Source organism: Electrophorus electricus, chromosome 1, assembly GCF_041902795.1.
Source record: "Electrophorus electricus isolate QZ-2024a chromosome 1, ASM4190279v1, whole genome shotgun sequence".
In the NCBI taxonomy this organism is placed as follows: Eukaryota; Metazoa; Chordata; class Actinopteri; order Gymnotiformes; family Gymnotidae; genus Electrophorus; species Electrophorus electricus.
The window spans coordinates 35,373,001-35,395,131 of record NC_137497.1 but is presented as its reverse complement, the minus strand read 5'-3'; the positions used below and the strand labels follow the sequence as shown (position 1 = coordinate 35,395,131).

General features: G+C 38.6%; 3 protein-coding genes and 1 long non-coding RNA gene across 9 annotated transcripts; 1 reads left to right on the top strand and 3 right to left on the bottom strand.

The window, feature by feature from the left end:
* The first annotated feature begins 26 nt into the window (after nt 1–26).
* On the top strand, nt 27–6,134 carry mcmdc2 (minichromosome maintenance domain containing 2). The gene is made up of 14 exons (XM_027004419.3): nt 27–167; nt 410–540; nt 665–724; nt 828–1,023; nt 1,103–1,225; nt 1,694–1,795; nt 2,251–2,379; nt 2,462–2,699; nt 2,983–3,188; nt 3,344–3,510; nt 4,227–4,406; nt 4,587–4,729; nt 5,344–5,453; nt 5,968–6,134. Exons 1-14 carry the CDS (start codon nt 71–73, stop codon nt 6,132–6,134), a joined length of 2,049 nt encoding a protein of 682 aa, XP_026860220.2. The 5' UTR covers nt 27–70.
* Nucleotides 3,018–9,013, bottom strand: LOC113573868 (uncharacterized). Its single transcript, XR_003410250.3, has 7 exons — nt 8,889–9,013; nt 7,284–7,331; nt 6,994–7,054; nt 6,647–6,703; nt 5,717–6,418; nt 3,306–3,490; nt 3,018–3,153 (listed from the first exon to the last, which is right to left on the bottom strand). It is a non-coding gene; the product is annotated as an uncharacterized LOC113573868 (long non-coding RNA).
* Nucleotides 9,014–9,854: 841 nt separating this feature from the next.
* On the bottom strand, nt 9,855–11,836 carry tcf24 (transcription factor 24). The gene is made up of 3 exons (XM_027004389.3): nt 11,693–11,836; nt 10,898–11,346; nt 9,855–10,643 (listed from the first exon to the last, which is right to left on the bottom strand). The coding sequence occupies exons 2-3, from the start codon at nt 11,309–11,311 to the stop codon at nt 10,539–10,541; spliced, it is 519 nt and encodes a 172-aa protein (XP_026860190.1). The 5' UTR covers nt 11,312–11,346; nt 11,693–11,836; the 3' UTR covers nt 9,855–10,538.
* Nucleotides 11,837–13,086: 1,250 nt separating this feature from the next.
* Nucleotides 13,087–19,456, bottom strand: ppp1r42 (protein phosphatase 1, regulatory subunit 42). 6 transcript variants are annotated; one of them, XM_027004459.3, is made up of 9 exons: nt 19,364–19,456; nt 18,240–18,413; nt 17,990–18,156; nt 17,693–17,831; nt 17,196–17,312; nt 15,618–15,735; nt 15,256–15,387; nt 14,837–14,975; nt 13,087–13,555 (listed from the first exon to the last, which is right to left on the bottom strand). In XM_027004459.3, the coding sequence occupies exons 2-9, from the start codon at nt 18,366–18,368 to the stop codon at nt 13,468–13,470; spliced, it is 1,029 nt and encodes a 342-aa protein (XP_026860260.3). In that variant the 5' UTR covers nt 18,369–18,413; nt 19,364–19,456; the 3' UTR covers nt 13,087–13,467. The 6 variants fall into 6 exon arrangements, with proteins under 6 accessions (XP_026860260.3, XP_081573327.1, XP_026860262.3 ...); XM_081717201.1 differs by having other exon boundaries at nt 13,087–13,548; XM_027004461.3 differs by having other exon boundaries at nt 14,842–14,975.
* Nucleotides 19,457–22,131: the final 2,675 nt, after the last annotated feature.

The following is a 22,131-nucleotide window of genomic DNA, read 5'->3' as shown; positions in this document are numbered from 1 at the left end:
GGTTATTTGGTCAGCACTGAGACTGCTTTTCTTTCGCTAGCTAACTAGTAATTATTTTGACGAACAAAATATGGAGAATCTTCTGTCTATGAAAGAGTCTATAATAACATACTTGGATAGAAGTGGAGGGCTGAATAAGCTCGTTGAGGGATGCAAGTATTTCAGAGGTTGGTCAAAAAACGGTCCTTTCCTGTACGTGATAGCTAGCTAACGTTACCTAGCTATCTTGCTACCTGACAAACTTAACACTAGGTAGCTAACTTGGCCATTTTACACCTTTCCATGAATAGGCACTTAAAAACAGGCAAAAGAAAACTCGACCCCAAACATCATGCTAAGTGTTAACAGTAACTGTAATCATTCCATTTAAGTTTTGTTTAATTAGCCAGCTGATTTTTTTTTTTCCCAGATTCGCAACAAGTGGAAGCAGTGTATCGATTTAGTTTGGACGTTAATCCCTCCGATGTGGTTGAACTGGATGCTCTACTGGGAGACTGCATATTACACGATCCTATGAAAGCTACTTCACTCTTCCAATCTGTAATTTTTATAGATAAGAGGTTGCAATGACCTTGTGGCTTTTCTAAATAGCCAGCTAGCGTTATGACTCAGAGATAACTTTAAAGGTTGGTTGGTTTGTTTTTTTTCTTTCTTAATTTTACAGGTTTGTTTTCTGGCAATAAAGACATTGTCACTAATTGAGCATATAGAAACAGAAAACCAGGTAAGGATATGAATACTGAAATTTGATAAACATTCCTTACTTTTTTCATTGTGATAAGAAATGTAATATAAACATTGAATTGTTTTTTCCTGCACCCCCTGAGGTTAATGTTGTTCTGAGACTTACACACATTCCACCTTTTCCAAACTACTTTATGGACTTGTCTGACTTCCCCCGTGGGTACGGTCCAATGAGGCCTGTGGCAATAGAGGGCCTTGTAATTGCAATGACTCCTATCACTAAATACACCCGAGGAGCCAGATTCCTCTGTGCAGAAGAAAAATGTCCTTGCTCTAGAGGTAAATCGGGTATCCTCAGTGATTACATTTTCAGTGCTCCCATTGTCTTTGGCTGTAGCTGTTGTCACTATGCCAACAGGTTTCCACCACATTCGAGTGCATGCCCCAGGAGCTACAGAATCTGCTACTGTCAGAAACGACTTCATCTGCTTTCTCTGCACCTCACCACTCAAAGAGGATGTAAAGTCTCGTGTTTTAGGCGGTGAGAACTGAATGACTGAATAGTGCTGCCAACAGTCTCTTTCATTCAAAACCGAGTGCACAAATTCTTCTGACCTTGAGGGAGGCACATGAATGAAATAACAGGATGTACACTAGTACCTTTCATCACATGTGCAGTTTTGCTTTACTCTCTTTTTACTTTATTCGCCATTCATGATAAATTAACCAGTAGAGCTCAACATCACCATAAACAAATACATTACCAATACCACTGTCCAATAAACGTAAATGATACAAAGACATTTAACGTGTATGTTAGAAGTTCACAAACAGTCCAGAGGAGATGCAGCTAAATAAACACATAACATATTAAGCAGATTTTCCACACTATAGATATTTACACCCAACAATTGAAGTTGGGTTTAATTCATTTTCAAAAATGAGACTGTGATGGTCATTGTAGATTAGCTTTTTAAAATTATTTAATTGACTCATTAATTTTGCTCAGATAAACAACTAGTTGAGCTTGTGGATGTGAAGGCACTGGATGTCTTAAGAGGCCATGACCCTTCTTCCCTGAGATATCAATCCGTCAACTTGTTTTTGAGAGGTGGGTTAAGGTATGATATGAATCTTTAGCAGACATTCTAAACTCATACATTCAAAGCATGGACACCTGGTTAGAATGCTTTCAGCTAAACTCAAAAATGTTAAGGATAAGTGCTCAAATAAAATGAGTGTCATGGCAGACAAACAGTCTGTGCCCCTCATGAAATGTTAGGTATTCCTGCCCCCTCCAATAAAACTGCTCTGAATATACTGTAGGTCCTCTGGTCTGTATTAGCATATTGTGTGTACCTTGTCTTAGTTAGGAATTCAATGTACCAAGATCTAGTTACTAAAAAATAATGATAATAAACACATGGTACACCCATCACTTGCTAGCACAGACAGAAGGACCTTTGTCTTAAAGAGTGTCTACAGTGTTTCTCTTGGTAACAGGCATGTTATTTTTAAATTATAAGTAAAGAAGAGCCCCTGACTATTGTTGTTTTATTTTCCTAGATGAACTATGTAACTGCATGAAAATTGGTCAGATTTATCAGTTGGTGGGGATACCAGCGCATGTACACCAGTGGCCCAGTGTTAGTTGGAGCATAGAGGCCTGCAGCATTCAAACGGTCATGCCTAATTGTGAGGCTTGCTTTTCATTTTGGTACAATAGCACACCTGTATGTCAGTGTCAGTGTAGATGATTTTAGATTGTCGTTCTCAGATCCCTGCCTGGTGAGTGACAACTTCAAGGCCCTACACGCTACTTCAGCCAGTTCTCCATGGAGGTTCTCTGCCATTGTGGCTAACACTTTTGCATCTCCAGTAGTCCCGCCTGGCCTCTACAGCACCCTGAAGCTTTTACTTCTCCTTAGCCTGGTGCAGACCGAGGGAGAGAATGAAGAAGCACACAACCATCTAGATGTGCTTGCAATCACCAGTGACACTCTTATCATAGACAGGTGTCCTTACCCTATACATGCAGGCCCTCCGGTGGTAGAAATGCCAACTTTGATTTTTATAAGAGTTAATAGAGCAAAGGCAAAAACAGGCATCCAACCTTTTAGCTAATCATATAGTTCAGTAAATAGAAGCTAATTATCTTGTGAGAAGGTGACAGACTGCTTTATTTACAGTAAATTACACGTAAACTTTACACTGACTACTTACTTAGATAACATGAGAAAACAGGCATTACACAGCTTACATAGGCATTACATAGACACTATGTGCATTAATTGTCAGGTTAATGACATACTGTCTGGGCCTGGCTGCACGAGGTGTTCGTCACCCAGTTACTGGAGAGCTGTTTGCTTCCCTGTCCAGAGATGACCATGGAACAGGAACAGCCAACATCCGTGCTGGATCTGCCCTTTTGGCCACTGGGGGCGTGTGCCTGCTGGGAGACTTAACATGCTACAAGAGAGACAGGATAGATGCACTCCAGTCAGGTACCATGGGAAAATTATAATGTATTTATGAGGCAAAAAAACTGGTGAATTACAGACACAGTAATGAATAGGCAGTAGAGCATGCAACAGTTCAAGAGAAATGTTGTTCCTCTTTACCTTTTCTCATGAATATCACGACTCTTGTGTTTCCTTAGTTCTGGAAAACAGAGCAGTGTCTGTATTCATCCCAGGAAAGAAGTATGGGGAGGACGCTGACCAGCTACTCTCCTTCCCTGTCCAGTGTAACTTTTGGGCCCTGACCGACGCAGCAACCCCATCCAGGAAGCTCATCAGACCTGAAACTATAGTGCTTGGTTCAGTGGTGGGTGTGCACCCACATCCTGTTATATGAATAGCAAACACAATAAATAAATTTAATCCAGCAATAGGATTTCTTTTAAATACAATACAAATACATTTGTTTTCAGTAAGAAATATACTGTATTGGAAATTGCATACCTTACAATTTATAACAACGTTGTTGTTATCCATTTCTTCAGAATGTAGCTAATTTTACCTGGGTCAGAGGTTTTGTGTAAATAGCTCAGCTTTTGTTTGAGATAAAAACACACCTCTTAGTGTTCCATTAGTATTTTTAACCTTACGATTCCAGTACAATCTTTCATTTTGAATACCACCACCATTAAATGATGGTGGTGGTTGGAACCAATCACTACTGTGAAACTGGAGACACCTTTCCATGAGCTAAGATAACTAAACTTAAGACTGGAGAACCAGAGTTCTATTGAGAGCTCTTTGTTACCTTTTGTTACTTTTTTTAGTGTCATAATACTGAAAGAGTTCTGCAACAGTAAGCAACCCCACCTCTAGCCACACTTAGTATCAGGAAGCTGAGACAATAGATTCCATTTTAGAGAATTTCCTAGTTGCACTATTATATGGTAGAAGTTACTCTACTACTATTAATAACCATTTAGTACTTTCATATCTATAATTTTTTCTCACTTCACCTGATTTGCATACTATATAAATATTAGTAGTTCAGTCATCCATGACCTTAGTTCTGCATGTATGTAGGAGATGGGTCCAGTGCCCCCACAGGTCACAAACGCGTTTGGACTAGTGATCCAGTGTCGGGAGGCAGGGGCTGACCACCCATGCCTTCCTATGACAGTACACTTACTGAGGCAAGCCATCTCACCAGGAGAGCCCCTTTACCCTGCTAGCATGCAGTTTACCACACAGGACTACAAAGAGGTTAATCCCTAAAAACACTTATCCATTACTGACATTCAAAGGATTTCACAGAGACTTTATACATTTGATAAACTATAGCAACTATATACTTGTTAAAGGCAATGTTCCTGTCAATATTGTTATGTCTGAATACAATATATTATGTACATTAACTGATCACATTGGTTTTCTCTTCTTCAGCTCCTGGCTCATGCTCGGGGCCTCAAAGTTGACATGAGCCCTGAGGCTGAGAAGATGATCTACGGCTACTACATGGCCAGTAGGAGAGTGCGATCAGATTCTGCCCAGGCGTCTTTGGTGTCTGTCACATCTATCAAACTACTGTAAGCACAGGACAAACATAGCTTTGCCTTAAGGTGGCAGATAGCAAACTCAGTGATGGACCAGGAAAAACATTCAGCTTCCAGGCATCTTGTACTGTTGTGCGACCAGTTGTAAAAATGTGCACCCACGCTACATGTTCTTTCTGTCCATCACAGTTCTGATTAGGTTCATAGAGGGAAAACACTAAATTGAACAATATAAACAAGTTTCAGGCTAGTCTGTGCAAAGTTATGTCTTACCACTAGATGGTAGTCATATAACATTTCCCATTATTTATTTACCTTCATTTTCCAGTTGGGAGAACGTCAGCCCAATTGTTCCACCCTAAAATGTGTTTAAAAACTTTCTAAAAACTGTAACCACGCGTCAGTGACCCAGTTTAATGTAAAATAATTGTTTAGGCTGACAAAAAGCTAGTAAAAAACAGACATTTGATCTTTGCAAGTCCTATACAAACTGCTTGTATAGGAAATTGTGCTCAATATTTTACACTATTCATTCACTACTCTAATACTACAGGTTTATCCTAGATCTCATAACCATAAAAAGCCCTTGCATTGCAGTACCAGTAGTACAAAGTGTCCCTAAATACTGAATGTCTTCTTTACTTTAGGATAGCTCTGGCACAAGCTCATGCCAAGCTCAACTTAAGGACACGTGTTCTAGAATATGATGCAGTTATTGCAGTGCTGCTTTGTGAGAACTCAATCACCCTGAAACATGGTAAACTCTTTACTTTTGTAAATTTTACATGTTTATATAGGCACTTTACAAACCGAATTCTGCATAACATTTTACAGCAACAGCCTTCACTTTCGCTTGTATGCATGTTTCTTTAAGAAAACTTTCTGAATAGGTTGTAGAAAGTCTGACATAAGTGCAAATTTTGTGTTTAAGTCTAAACCTGTCTCTAACCTGTTTAAATCATATTTTGCACCCAGGGAACTTTGCTAATAAGCATGTTCAATGTGTGTTTAATCATTTACCTTGAATACAAAACGCCCTGACTCGGTCTCTAATACGTTGAATGGAGGACCCTTATGAGTGATGTGAACCCTCCAATTTTATGCTGACACAGGCTGTGACTATGAAAGAACAGAGGCAAAATCTCTTCAGGACATTTATTTTACAGGGGGATTTGAACACTGCAATCCATGTGGCATTATACATTAGTTAACCATCATTTTAAGGCTTAAGATCAACCTCATTATAGTACATTATTGAGTCTGCCTTGCAGGGGCCTCAGCGCTTGTTATTCCACCCGATGCCACGTTTCCATGTGATCTGCGTGACCTGGACTCCCTGCAGAGGCGAGACCTGACCTTGGAAGGCTTCCACCAGCAGATTTTGCACTTTGTGTACACATATGCACCAGGGCCTGCAACCTACATCACAGAAGAGTAGGGGCCCCAATTTCTCTAAGTAACCAGCTAGCCCACATGCAGGTTTTTCACTTGAAGGTGAAGGGCATTTTAAATTGAGAGTTTAATACATCAAGAGACAGCAGTCAAGTTTTCCACAAATTTGGGATAATAAACACCTTATGTCATTGCAATTTTTGCTTGATTCACAACGTTCTGCCATTATGTCAATTCAACCTGTATTTTCATGCATGATCAGACAGCAAGTTGGCAATGGATGACTCGCACCACTGAGGTCATTGTAATCAGTCATGGCAGTCTTCATTTCTAGCACAAAGGGGAAAAGAGGTGGGGGGGGGGGTTAAAGCTTTTGTTTACTAGACCATAAACCACCCAATATATAGTGGATGCAAAACTGAAAACTCAGATAGTCACAGGATCAACAACCCAATATGGTCAGATGGGTAAACGGCAAAAATGTGAAAATCATCACAGAACATATCTGCATTGTAACCAAGGCATCAGCATAAGAGTAACTAAAATGTTTCTTCTCACCTCGATGCATTCCAAATGTAAGACACTCCATGGCAGTCCATTACCCTTAATCCAGTACTTTGGAGGAGGAAAGAAAAAAAGGTCTCATTTGTTGAAATGGGGGGGGGGGGGAATCTGATTCTTTCAAGAGTACGAGTCTAGTTTTGTGACAGTAAACAATCTGAAGTCTCATCCTACACAAACAGCACTCCTAACCTGATCAGTTTGACATGCATGACCCAAGATGCCTGTTCAGATAGTCACAGTTTCAACAACCCAATCTGGTCTGATGGGTAAACGGCAAAAATATGACATTCATCATATTTCCAGCATCTTGTAGCCACAATTTTAACAAAAAGTTAATTTACCTTGTCCTTAGCTGGCGGTGACCAAGGTCATCTCAACCTCCCACAAAAGCCACCTTTATTTCTGGGCAGAAAGAGAAGTGCATGAGTACTTGTCTTCCATCAGTGATGAGATGCTTTAGAGAGAGCGCATTTGTGCTGCTTGAATGCTCAGATAGGCATGTCGTCAACAACCCAGCTTGGTCAGATGGGTAAACGGCAAAAATGTGAAAATCATCAAAGCTGTAACAAATCACTGGTACTAGAATACTTTAGAATGACAACTTATATTTAACAACCTCTAGTTTTATTACCTCATCTTATGACCTTCATAATAGCATGTTGGTCTTCATCTGGCCCCACTGAAACAGAGGAGAGAATGCTATTTAGTATTTTTACATGGAATTCAATAAAATTCAAAACTTGGGATTGAATTGAAATTGGGTCTGAAACCCTAGGGGAAAAAAATCTGTGCAAAATAACCACTGACTAATTAGCTCTTTGTTGTTAAAAGTATTGATTTTATACTGCTTTAGATAAGCATCACTGAGGGTACAATCAATAAGTGATCTTCAAAAGTTGACTGATGAGCCAAAGGTCAAAGTGCACATGTAACACAGCCTGAAAGCAAGGCTCCTCACACCAGCAAAAAGGCCCACAAAGGCTAGTTCAGCTCAGGGTCAGGACCTTTACCAAGACTGCCGCCCCATAGGGAGGGCTAAAAATTCATAATTTCCCAGAGTAGGTCATGTGAAGGCCATTCCCAAACCAACCTGGCCTCACAAGGGACATCAGCCCTGGACAGAGCCAGCGGACAATCCTACCAACAGCAGTTAAAATAGCAAAGGGGCAATTTATCAACCTATCTGGGACACAACTGCCAACATGATTTATAACAGTACAGCAGGGATATTTAAAGCTGCATGTTGAACAAGCTGGGTCATGATTACAATACTTGATAAACAAATAACGGGTCACCTCCCAAAGTGCTTAAATTCATTTCACACAATCTTTCCTTACAAAATGGGTCCGGCAGTCACGTCGAGAGATTTCCTTTACAAAGTCAAGCAAAGCCATAAACTAGAAATAAACCTATAGCGAACCAACTCCGTTTTTTGTGTTTTTGGAAGACGGTGGAGAGAAAGTCAGCAGTTAAGCGACGTTGTCTTTGCATGGTAACGTTTACGTGAGCTTTAGTTCGTTCGACTACGCTAGTTAGCTAGTTTACACGAGAGGCTGCAGATCACAGGACTTTAAACGTTAAACACTTTCTGCCCTAAATTTGAAACACTTATACTGCATGTTATACAGCTCCACCGATAACTAAAAGATAACAATTCTACCATTTGGAATTCAGTTAGTTCCGCTAGCCGCGTTTGCCCATTTAGCTAGCTAGCTACAGCCCGCAACGCCAGCACAGAATGGTAACTAGCTAGCTGTTAGCTAGGGCACGAATCATAGTAGCCTGCCTACATGTGGGTACTCGTGGTACATGAAATGCTTGAACTTAATTTAAACTTCCCAGCTAAAACATTTTCGATAAGGTCCCACTATCTTACAATTAGCTAGATATGCATTTGAACTGTTTACGAAGGAAAGGGAAACGTGTCCACCACGTGGTCAGATCAAAAACATGTGTACAAAGAAATTATAACTGAGACGTGACTCTGATGTTAATATTTAATAGGCGGAAGGAACGTATTTATTTAAAATAATTATTATTTGATACAAGAACGAACCTAATTATTTTCTAGGTAGTTAAGTTAGCTAACCCCGTGTCTTTTGTTCTGGACATGTTAGCTCGCTAAGAAACGTTAGATGTCGTACGTTAGATATCGTTTTGCCGACGTCTTTTAGCTGCAGTCTCAGAGCATACGATTTAAATCCATGTGTGTGAATCATCCTGAAACATCTTTTACCTGAGCATTCAACATAGCCAGCTAGCTAGCTAGCTGTATGCCTCCACGTCCCCGAAAACTTCCACCTTCGCTTTGTCCATGCTTAAGGGAAATGGATGTAACGCAGGCGCGTTTCACTATTTCAGCGGAAAGGTCCTTCCCAGTTATGTAGACTACACATGCGCACTGTTCTTGTTCCGAGAAGCACCCCATAGAGCGCCGTGCGGAGCGCCGCAGAAGTAACAAATATGTGAACATTTAGAAATCACGTAGAACCTCACATACATACGCTTAAAGTTTAAACTTATTCACATATTTGTCACCTTTAAAGCGCTCCATACAACTATATGGACCGTGTGTGTGTGTGTGTGTGTATATATATATATATATATATATATATATATATATATATATAAACATACATACAATGTTGTATACAACATACAACTTAACTGATGTTTTACTGGGCTACATTCCAACACATCTTCCAATACAATATTTATAAACGAAAACGAGCCAATTCCACATACCATGCTCTCATTTATTGATTTTGACAAGAATAATTAGTAGTTTTATTTATTTGTTTATTTTAATTTTTTCGTGCTCCTAGTCAAAACATTAACTAATATGAGGCTATAAATACATAAAAAATAAATTAGCCAGCGGACTGTGGGTTTTAAATCAAATATGACTTAAGATATAATTTCTACAGTACCTGGAGATTCAAGTATGTTATATATTATAGTAACATGTTGCTACTTGTACAGAATTTGAAGTCGAATAATTAAAACAACTTTAATCAAATTTTCTGCTTTGGTGAGCCTAGAGCTGTGGTGAACGTAATGGGTTTTAAATTAATTTCAACGGGTTAAAATCTGAAATACTAATTCAGTTCCATTTTTTCCCCCTCATCCCTTTATTACCAACAAAATAAAAACATTTTCAGACAACATGGAAACTAATACTCAAAATCTAGAACATGACAAGTTGTTTTAAAATTGTGTCTTTTTATTTCTCACTATAGTCCACAAATACACTAGTAACCATTTATTTAGGAAAGGAGGAAAGAGCAGAAAAAGCGGGGCTTCTATTAGACTTACTGTTGTTGTTCTGACAGACCACTTCACATGACAAATGTTATGTTATTCACACATGCATTTAGTGCAAGTATTTAAACCAAAAGTGCATAGCCAACAAGTCAAGCATGGCAGCTCGTTACCCCGACACAGAATAAGCAGCTACACGGCAATACCTCCAACAAGATACGGAATTGCAAGACATAGACATTTGAGCAGAGGCCCACACTTATTTTAGTATAAGGGAAAAAAACAAAACAAAAAACAAAACAAAAAAACCCCCACAACCCACTTGCTTACAAATGGGAAATAATTAGGGTAGGCTATTAATGTGCATGACCATATGCGATTCATTCAAATTGCCATTCACGTAAACCGATTTGTATTAATTTAAATATGAAGTCGGTGAAATAATGAACAAGAAATAAAAAGACATTTTTCATTCGTTCACAGAGTAAAACACTTAGCAAATTTTAACCACATCAGGAGCGTTCACAAGTGGTCCCTTATGTATGGCTCTGCAAACGACCTGTAATGATGCGTTATAAGCCTTCATTTTAATCATTGCCTCAAGAAAGTCTTCTGTGCAAATGTTTCATGTCTGAGATGATGAAGATGCTCCTTGATTCTCATTCTGACCAGAGCTACCCAGGAACTGGCCAGTGGCACCGATGTACAACCTTGAGCGCATGGGCCATTTCTAAAAAGCAAAAAACAAAGAAAAAATAAAGATATCTTTTTAAAAATCGAATCAAGAGTGTAAATGAATGCTTTTTTCTTAACAAGCCACATTTCCGTAGTTGTCATAATTTCTCAAAATTACAGTGGTTTAAAGTGTAGAAATTTCTTTAAGCAATTTTATAGATTTAATTCTTTATAAAACATATGTTTTCACCAATACACACACAAAAAAGAATGTATAAAGTAGTGTTGTACGAATGCAATTATACTCACTTTCACAGGATGTAGGTAACCGTCGCCTTTAAGTGAATTTAATGCTTCGGTTTGTTTTGTGCTGTCGCCCTCCTCCATCCCCTCTTCTTGTAAGGTTCTAGTCAAATGAGCTATATACGTGGTGGCTAATATCAAGACGTCGAGTTTTGAGAGCTTAGTGTCTGGTGGCACGGATGGTAGTGTTCGCTGTAGTTCCAGGAACGCGTGTCTCAGAGTCTGCACACGACTCCTTTCCCGCGCGGCGTTTGCTGCAGCCGGACGCCCTCTGCTACCGAGACCACTGCCCGAGACCACCCTGGATCGCGACAGGGCCTCTGCGCGTCTCCTGTCGGAAGACATGTCAGGGCTCGGGCTGGAGTTCGGACTGGATGTGGGGCTCTCATCCATAATTGTCATAGGTCCATTTCCATCCATGCGGATCGACCGTCTTCCAATTATCACTTCTGTATCTAAATAATAACACGTCTACCGGTTTGTCAAATCATTTAAAAATGGAAAAGAGAAATAGAATACATCGTGCTAAATATGAATGTGCTTTTGATGCACGACGCGGTTTTAATATAAGACTTACCCTTCTACCTTTTATGCAATTAATGGTCATTAATAGATATCTAGATAGTCCAACTTATGATTAAGAAATATGAATATTATCTTCGTCAAGCATCACAGAATAATTTTGATATCACCAGGTTTCTCAAATTCATACGTTGTATATAACATAGAACCAAAATTTAGGGAAGAGCTATGCTTTATATTTTGAGTTCTTTTGAAATGATTAGAGAAGCACAAGCCTACCTTTAACGTAATATTCATAGAAGTGCGGTACACATAAAGGCAGGAGAACTCAAGCTCTCTTCGACAAGGGCTGCGATGGTCCGCAAAAAAGTGAATAATAGTTCCGTTCTCGTTGCAAAAATCTATATAAACCAAGCGCGGTTATCGAAGAAATTGCGTTTATGTCCCTGTGCACGCGCGGAGCCCTCACCTGAATGAATGCGTAAAGTCTCAGGAGCCTCTAATTTATTGGGAAAACAAAGAGCTGACAAGTCTTTCACTCCGGTGCAATTAATCAAGAGCCCTTAAAACTCACTGGCAGGGAGAGAGACTCCTGTAGCTTTTCCCTTTCGTAACTATTCAGTAGGAAAGGGGAAACCAATTTCCAACGCCAGAGGCAGCATTTTTCGTCTAAGTTGAACTCCTAACACGAACTTCTAAGGTATTCGCAACAGAAAGACGTTATAATTGTGAAAGAAACATCCTAATTGTATCAAGTTTGCTTTGCTATTCCTCAGTGACAGGGTCATTTATGTCATGGTATGTCACACATAACGCCTCGTCCTTCCTGATACAGCCTATAATATTAAGTTTGCCAGTAGATCACTTATGTTCTTTTGGCAGGATGGGGATAGACTACACAGTGTAGCAGTTGCCTGTGATGGCACCACGACCTGAGCAGCTCGAAGGGAGAGAATATCGGCATGATATTTTGCCCCGCAGACAGCATGCACAGCTTTATTTCCCGAGACACGGCTAATAAATAAACTCCAAACACTGCAATCAACAGGCAAGTATAAGGAAATTCTTGTGAGACTCCTAAATTAATCACTCCGATTTCCAGAGTACACACAGAGAGATGTCAAAGAATTAATGAATGGAATTATTCATAACATGTATATCACAGACTGTTCTTAATAAACATTGTTTTTGTAAGGATGAAGTAACAGTTTTGCTCCAGGCCACTAATTATGAAGCAGAGCAAAAGAGGTTAAGTAAGCTTCTCTACCTAATTACCCTACATCTTTCACAGTATACCCTGGCGTGGTTACCAATTTGGGCTATTACATCGTGCATCTTAATGTGGCCATTGGCCAAATTACACCCAATTGGCAGCATTTTATTTAGATGCTTTTTTTTGGACACGCTATTCTTCACAACACCTAAGTTTTGTATAGTTTGTGCTGAGTGATGAATGGATATTTTTTTAAAAAGTCTAAAACGCAATATGATTAGCATGGGACTTTGTTTAAATTTTTGTAAGCGTAGGGCTGTGTTACCCATACAAATTTACAAATATATTCGTTTAAATATTACTTATAAATATTAATAGTCCTGTGGTAGCTATTAAAAAAAATGTATAAGGAAAATTAAAAATATTCTGACAGTATCAGCAAAAAGCTTAAAATATTTTTTGTTTTTAATGTGGTAGAGTATCTTGGCAGTTGCCAATTACAAAAATAGCACAGACAGATTCACACACACAAACATAAACACATGTCATTTAATGCATTTAAGTCTGACAAGGATAACTGGAAGTTAATAAAATGTACAAAGTTTTGACAGGCATCATTTAATTAACATGTCTCTAAAATGTGTTTTTCTGTAGTGTCTGGAATGAAATATTAATCAGCTTGAATGCCATGTAAGAGCTAGGAAACATCTACATATATAGAAGTGATGTAATGATAGACCACTATGGCTTCATGTTATTGAAAGCACTCAGATCCATTCCAGATGCACTCATGATAAACTGTATGTGTGAATAAGTATCTGTGGACCCTGGGAGGTGGGATCTACAAAGTCACTCCCAGCAAGCTGCGTGACTGAATTTTAGGATTCTCTTCTGAAGCCAGTCCTGCAATTACTGCAGTCTTCTGTATTCTTGACATGTACACAAGATAAATGACAGTGACACACAAATAATGCACATTTTATTTCAAAAGTGACAATTCTAGTAGACATTTAACACACTTAATAATATTATGAGAAATGAATATTGAATGTTTTTACTCAGCAAATATCTATTATTTACTATTCCTAAGAAGATTAGTTAAAATTTAATTATGATGATTAATTATTTAAATGGCATTACATAAACATTTTTATCACTTCAGCTGACACTAAGTAAATTATTATGGTAAAGATCTAATTAAGGGCATAAACAGCTGCCATTCAGTTTTCAATTTTAGTCAGCCTTGGTGCAAATTGATTACAGTCATTCTTGTACTGACTAATGGAAATATTAATGTAAACACAGGTACATGTAAATACATGTGAGTTTAATAACATTTAAGGCATAATTATAATGTTTGTATTAAGTAATTCAGTAATGATAAAACCTTTCCTTTGTTTGAACATATTTTATATACATTTTTGGTATTTTCAAATACAAGTTGGTAAGAGATATTCCTTGTTTTGTATATCTGTCGTATGACAACTACTGATATGGGAAAGCAAGGCCAGCACATCCTTCATCTGATTTCTGTCTGTCAGGGCACATTTTCAAACTAGTGGCCATGCAGTATTATTGAGCACATCAACTGCCAGAGAGGGAGGGGTCCTCCCACCCCTCCCACCCAATGAGAACATAGCCGACTGCATCCTTAGAGACTGCTAGCCACGTATGGCTGATGGACCGACTTGGTCTCAAACACGAATTCCAGCTGTATGGTTCACCCTTGGAAGAAGTGCTATACTAGGTTGGCTCTCAGGGGAGAGGGTAGTTTTTCTAAAGTTAAACTGTAGCTCATGACCCCACGTGCAGCGGTATATGCAAGCAATGGTTAACCTCAGGCTAGTTTTGAAAAAGAAAGCTGTTTATTTGCATTGGAAGTTAAAAACCTATGAGATGTAGCTTTTGACAAATAGCAGGCCATTTATCAGGCAAGGAGAGAGGAAGGAAGCAGGCTACTCTATGAAGCTTGTTTATGTTAATATTGTTTATACTTCTTTTTAGAGTATAAGGTATGAACTTTAAATCAAAATTTTTCATGAGAAAATAAGCAATGGAATATGGTTGGGGATATAATCAAATGATACCAAGGTAGGAGAAAAAAAGAACACCCTCTCTTAAACCATACAAATGATCTACCGTTATGTCAGGAATTATAGGGTGAACCCTGAGTGCCTAGAGACTAGTGGTATAGAAGCTGCTGTTCATACCTTACCCCTTTGCGGTCAGTTTGCACTGGGTCTGACCTAATTTTCATGCTGGGTCTCCCATACTCAAGTGGCTTCCTTTTCCCCAGAAAGTCAGCATAGTTATAGGCAAAGGGATGCTGGGGGCCCAAGTTAAAGTCAGCTGGAACAAAAACAGTGAGTCACATTTTGTCATAGTCCCAACACTCAAGACACAGAGGGACAGGCATGTGTTCTGTTACAGACCAATGATATATAATGGCACGTTCTGTGCTGCATATGTTTTAATATAAATATACACACAGAATTTCAGAGTAGAGAGTAAAGGTTTCCCCAAATGCTAATAGTAGTAAATATTACAAATAAAATGGATATTTATATCACACAAATTGGACAAATTGTTAAGTCAGTCAAAAATGATCATAGAATATTAATGACCATACCAGAAAAGGGATATGTCATTTGTCCTGTCATGATTTTTTCATCTTTTACTTTCTTCTTGGCTTCTTTTGAGGCTTTCCAGTTGATCAAAAACTGCCTAGATAGTTCATTTATTTCTTTCCCATCAAGGTCTTCTAGACATTAAAAAACATAATTTTTGAATGTAATTATAAAATCAACAATATATGGATTGTTATTACATATCACATACAACCAGTAATAATACACTACAAATAATCTAAATAATTAAAAAAATTGGTAGCAAAATTATTTAAAATAAACATTTATAAACAAAAATAAAATATAAAATGATTAATTCCTTTTCACCAATACATTTGTCAAAATCAATGCATAAATCTCTCACCTAGCTTTTTGCAAACAGTTATTATTTGGTCTCTGTATTTGGGTTTGTGACACACGGGATTTCCTCGCAAATCCATTCGATGGAGTTGGGGCCACTGGCTGAACACCATCTCCAGCTCCTGAAAGTGGGAAGTCCCATTTAGCATCTAATATTCAACTTGGTAGCAAAATTTATTTCAGGAAGGGACAGTAACAAAATTAGTTTAATAGTATTTCAAACTGTGTCCTAAATAGTGTCCTAAATCATAGAACCTTAAAACAGTTTCAGCTACTTGTGAAAGTAAAGGTGTAAATAAAGGGACCAGCTTGCTCTAATAAATACTGTCACTTGGACTAACAAGTTCCCTGGGGCAGTAGCCCTCAAGCATGTTGTCCACAGAGTATGTTTATCTAAAGACACATTAATCCAGCTTGGAAATATGAATACTCTCTGGACACACTCTGATTGTTCATTGCCTTCCTGTCTCAACCAAAGTGCTTCCACTTTTCAGTCCGCGTGCAATCAACTCTAGCGGGACCCCAGCGAGCCGCGTGCTCTCAGGCTTTGATAAATGATCGTGTCAGGGCCGTCACTCAGAGGGTTTTGCTGGGAACTGCCCAGCACCAAATTGCTCTCCCATGTGCACAAGTGCTGAATGCACTCCTGACTGGGGTCTCTTGCAGCCCCACACTGAACTAATGATGGCCAGTTATAAACCTGTATTTGACCAGCGCTTCGATCCCCGTCCTCACATGTCTGGCCACGCGCCACTAACAGCCTCTGCAGATGCCCATTTGTCACTCGGCTGACTGCTTGTCATAATCTCTTTTAAAAATCCATAATTTTTCCTCTGGATTCCCCACCGAACTGTGCAAAGAAAGAATCGATCCTTCGGGCGCTGTCTTTTCTGAATCAATAGTGGCCAAGGGGTTGTATAAATTAAAGGAGATATCTGCTAAACATGAAAGCTTCCTCTGACACACGTACCACAATTACCTGCAGCAGTGACTCTTATGGGTGCTTTTGCTGTGTTTGTAGGAGTTACTGCTCAAATACACTACAAGGCTTTTTGCTTACTCCACATTTCTTTAACAGCAGTCCATCAGCCTGTTCCTGTCAGTATGAAAAAGAGTCACCTCCTGAAGTAATTGGTCAAAAAGTATAAAAAGGGCTACATTTCACTTTAAGTAGGGCCTATCATAAGTGGAAGCTGTAGTTGCAAAGTTGTTATTTCATCCAAAGATGAAAGTAGATAGAATATCAGATGTATGATGTGAAGTAAAATGCGTCTACTGAGGAAGGAGGAAACTTGTGCTTGTTTAAGTTGTCAGCAAAGGTGGTCTCTGGAGAATAGCTAACTGATTTGTTAAATAATTCTGACCCTGTCTGTGAACTGTTGGCAGGAGTTGCAGAATTAGGGTTTTAGCACCCAAGTCTATATATCATTTCACATACCATTTCATATACCATAGACAACTTTATCAAATAAACATCACAGCATTCTGAATACAATTGCCCTCACATAATCCAATATTTCTATAACTATATGAGTTAATATATTTCTTTCAGTTTACAAATTAAGAAATGAAAATCTTTTACCTGCATGTTCTGTAGATGGTTGTCTGCAGCAAATAAATGTGTGAGTTTGCTAAGAACTGCCAGGTCCTGGATTTCATCAATGTTATTTTTTTTAATATTCAGAACGCATAAGGACTCCTGAAAAGACCAGGGAGTTAGAATTACTTTTTTGTACTTCAACCTTGAAATTGGTTCCTCTATTAATGAATAAATGAACATACTGCATTGCTAAATGGAGAGAAAATGTGCTGCTCTTACTCTCATTGCAATTTATTTAATTATCAAAATAAACAAGCATTACATTGCAGGACAGTAAACAATTTCTGCCAAAGTAAGAGAACCCTTTTATCTATCATCTAACCTTGCACAAAAATAGCTTTAACACAAGTCTACTACTCAGTAGTAGCCTATGTTAACAAAAAAGGTAGGTGATAAATATGTTCAGATTAAAGATCATAAACATAGAAGGAATGATCCGGGACATTAGAGTGGGCGAGCTGTAGTACTGAGGTTCTCACAGAGAGGCCGAGGACAGTGCGGGGATCAAAGAGCAGTTTCTCTCCAGCCGGGAGTCTCTGGCACTCTATGTGAAGCTCCTTCAGCTCCTTCAGTTGCTCCAAACCCTCAACCACTGTGATGCTGTTGCCCCCCAGAAACCTGACACAAACAAACAGCCATGGTTAACATTCATGTAACCTGACCTTTGGTTTACTGGAAATAACATTGCACACATGACCAGTTTTTACAAATATCGCCAAATCATTACAAACATTACAAATGTTTCCCTCTTTATACTTAAATACACACATACTTACAATTTGGACAGCTTCTGCAGAGATGACAAGTTCTGTATGTGAGTGATGTTGTTATTCTGTATGTATAAGTGTGTAAGATTGGAGGCAAAACTCAGATTTCTGATGTGTGTTATTTGATTGTCATACAGGTAGAGAACTGTAAGATTTCTGCACATGGACAAGTCATCCTGTAGGCATGAGACAGAAAATGTAAAAAATAATATTTATCAAACTGCCTTAAAATACAATAGGAAATTAAAAAAAGACTTACAATGTCATCTATGTTCCTGTTTGAAAAGTTGAGATGTGTCAATTTCTTGAGATATTGTGTGAAATAGTCTCTTTTGCTTTTGAAGTGATTGCTAGATTTGGCAATCAGATCCACATTCAGATGGACCATGATGGCTGGCCACTCTGGAGTGCTCTTTTTATCTGTGATATTTATCTGCAAAACAGCATATTTATGGGACTGTGACTATAGTGACTAGAAGGATGTAAGAGGGACTAAAGTGGATAATAATAACAACAGTATAATATACAAATAAAATAAACACACGCACATGTAGATATAATTTTTAAGTCACCCAGTATCTTTAAGAGGGCAAAGGTGAATGAGATAGCTACTTGCTCTAGATAGCTTCTAAAAGCTACATTTATGAGGAAGTCAGATCTATAGAATGATAGAATTATTTTTTTTTAAACTAGCATGACATTGCATGAAGACTTGTGTTATGTCTTTCATTTACCTGCTTTTTCATTATAAAGTCTTAAATGTTTGTGGAATTGAAAAGCTGTAAACAGATACAATTTTATGTAATCAACAACTCTTCAGCAAATCAGCTGTGTCTGTCTAGAATCTGGGGACCATCAGACTGAGAAAGAGGAAGCTAATATATACATCAAATCATGACAACATGTCTTTTCTACACTTGATCTTAGGGCTCAACGCTTAATACTAAAGAGATCAATATAGTCGGGCCCTGAAGTTCCTTTGAGATTCAATGACAAGCCTCGAGGCTGGATGGAGAGAGCATTCAGGCTTTTAGTATGAGCTTTAAAATGGCAATAAATGGCGTACTGTAGTAAATGTTATCTGTATAATTAGTAAACATAATCACAATAATATGGACAGAAAAAGTAAGCTTAAACTCAGTTTAATAGACTTTTATTTAAGCTACCACTTTTACAAAACTTAACCCATCAGAGAAAGCTGAAATTTCCATCGGCAGCAATCAAACTTGATCGCTTTTAACTAGGTTAGGTTAGCTCAATTTTATGAATGCTGAAGCCCACAAACAAGCTTCCGACAATTTAGTTGATTTATCAGCGTACACTAAATTCATATTGCTAATATAACTATCTGCTTAGTGTCCGGTTTTCAGGAAAGGCCCTTACCTTAAATCAGGTCGACATCAGTAGGCTGCAGTACAGACACGAATCCTTTGAGGGCTAACTAACGCTAGCTAGAGAAGTTGCACTGTTTCCCTAACCACGGTGTTATCTTTGTTTAGGAGGCTGTTGCCATAGATACAACAAGCCAGGGCCGAGCTTAACCCCGCAGTTAGTTGCAAAAGGAATCATGAATCGAACACAAAATAGATTTAAAAATACTTACATACATAGTCATTCCTTTAAAAATCTACCATTCGTATGTATATATATTTTTCCAGTACGCCAACTAATATAATAAACGTTTGGAAATTCACTCCCGCTATCAAGTTTCCTAATGTCCCATTTCTTACAGACATTATGGCTAAGTACATAAGGTACCGGGATCTCTAACCAACATATAAAACGTATTACACAATTTGGCATTAATTCAGTCAATTAAATTATTATGGTCTGAAAAGAAACCATTTTAGTTTTTTAAAGTGCAGTTAAATTGCTAAATATTTTAAACGTCTCGGCACAAATATAATCAGATGAAATTTCATGGATCAGAAACCGGGGCAAGAAATAAAGCAATAAAGCGATTTAATAATTGTAACAAAACTGAAGAAGAGGAGAATAATAAGGGAAAACGTTGTTGAAATTCTAGAAAAAAAACCATACATCTGCTTTTTAAACTACTCGAATCAGATTGAGAGAAAATGGGGCAATTTAGGTTACACAAGTTGAATCTATTAGCCCCAGACTTGGGGCTACCCTTGAGGCTCAGAACAGACAAGGCCCATAGGTATTTACGTTTTGTAATCAGACCCCATGTTTATCAGCCTCAGAACTTGGAGCTGAGGGTAACACATCCCCCGCCCCACCCACACATACACACACACACACACACACACACACACACAAACACACAAACGCACACGCGCACACACCCACACCCTCTCGTAGAGAGCTCGGATTGCATTCTGTAATAATGCGTATCTTTCCTAATGGTAGCGCAGAGCGAGTCGATGCATTGACCCGTGCATTGTTATATAACGTCAAGGAATGAGCTTCCTGAAACTGAGTGCCTCCATTTATGCATGCAGAGCACTTGGCAGGGAGGAAATGTAGCTCGAGTGGGAGGAGTTCAACCCAGCCCCCCTTTTCAGGCTCTCCTCCGGGGCACCTAGCATGTTACCATGCTTGCTACGAATATTTTGTGATCCAAAGTAAACACTGGTACTACCAAATATCTGAGGAGCTGTGCAAGGTCATTTGTCCCAAAGGCTGGCGTGTAATAGGCACCTGGTGATATATAGCCATTGCTGATTAGTTATACTAATCACTCTGATGTGCTTTCTCACTTGCCTTTTTATCAGCATTCTAATTCCCCTGATTTATTATTCTTATATTTTCTTTGAATTCTGCAAATGAAGTAGAATTCCACAGTAATTTAAGGAGGCCCTCCTTAATGGGAAACACACCATAAACATGGCTAATATACTCAGCGGATGTCAGTTCATTTGTGTAAAACATAATATGCTTTGCTCTGGGTTAGTCCTCATTTAAATTCGTCTACTTTTCTCTTTTTTAGTGAAGCATTAAAAAAACCCTCATGTGGTGATTATCATAAGCCTCATTTGTGATTCCAATGAGTAAATTTCAGAATATTTGCATGATGATTTTCAGTGACTATGATTTAGATTAATTTCTCTGAGAGGCATAATGAATAAGACTTCCAATAAAGACTTGTTGGACCTTTTGTAGAAATGCATCTCACCTAAGGTCATTATAGTGAGGTAAAGCTTAAAAGCAACTTCCAAGTAAAAAAAAAAAAAAAGATTCTTAGAGAACAAGTATTGTGCAACCCTGCTGTCCATACTGTAATTATTACATACTGCACCTTTAAGTTGCAATACTTCAATTATTAGGTTTAGCATTTTATCTCAGCGGTCCCTTTAACAGAAGCATACCACTCACTGTAAACCTTTAAAATCACAAATAGGGTATAATTAAATAGGTTTTTCATTCATAAAGAAAACAGTAAAAAATAAATAAATTTAAAAAATCTACATTGTGAGGAAGGGGGGAAAGAAAAATCATTAGCTGAGAATGGTGCCAGAGCTGTTGTCTGTAAGAAAATACAGACTCGCCAAGTGTCTGAAGCGACAGAGTGCAGGCTTGCTGGCTGAATGGACTCCAGTGTGTCGAGCTTCTGTTTCTGTGATGCATCACTGACATGCCGCAGGCGTCCAGCTCAGAACCCTGAAGGATCGTGTACCTGGTAAAGACAACCCAGCACGAGCTGAGACATTTTCTACTGGGCAGCTGATGTTTATCTTTGGACCAACGCGGCCAGCAAGTTTGTTATTCCATTATGTAATGCCGCGACCGGTTGGAACGTAAGTGACGGCTCGATTAGTTGTTTTGTAGGACGATGAAATCATGGCCTTTGTTAATGTGCTAAAATCATGTACAGAGGCCTATGCAGAGGGGAAGAGTCATGCCTGAGCCAGAGAGCCACAGGAGATGGGAATGGTCCAGTGGTGCAGTGATCCAGAGGAGAGTTCTACATGTCAAATATTTAGTATGATCCAGGGTGAAGGGGCCTGCATTTATCTTAATCTAAGGAGTGTTAAAAGTCACACGTACCCGTCAAGCATTTGAAAGACATTAAAGCCTACAGTCATGAGCTTAAAACTAATAGAATGTAATGTTTCCTGAAATGGATTTTGAGACTGCTTACTATACTGCTCAAATAAAAAGGTAAAACATTTTTTTCACAATGAGAG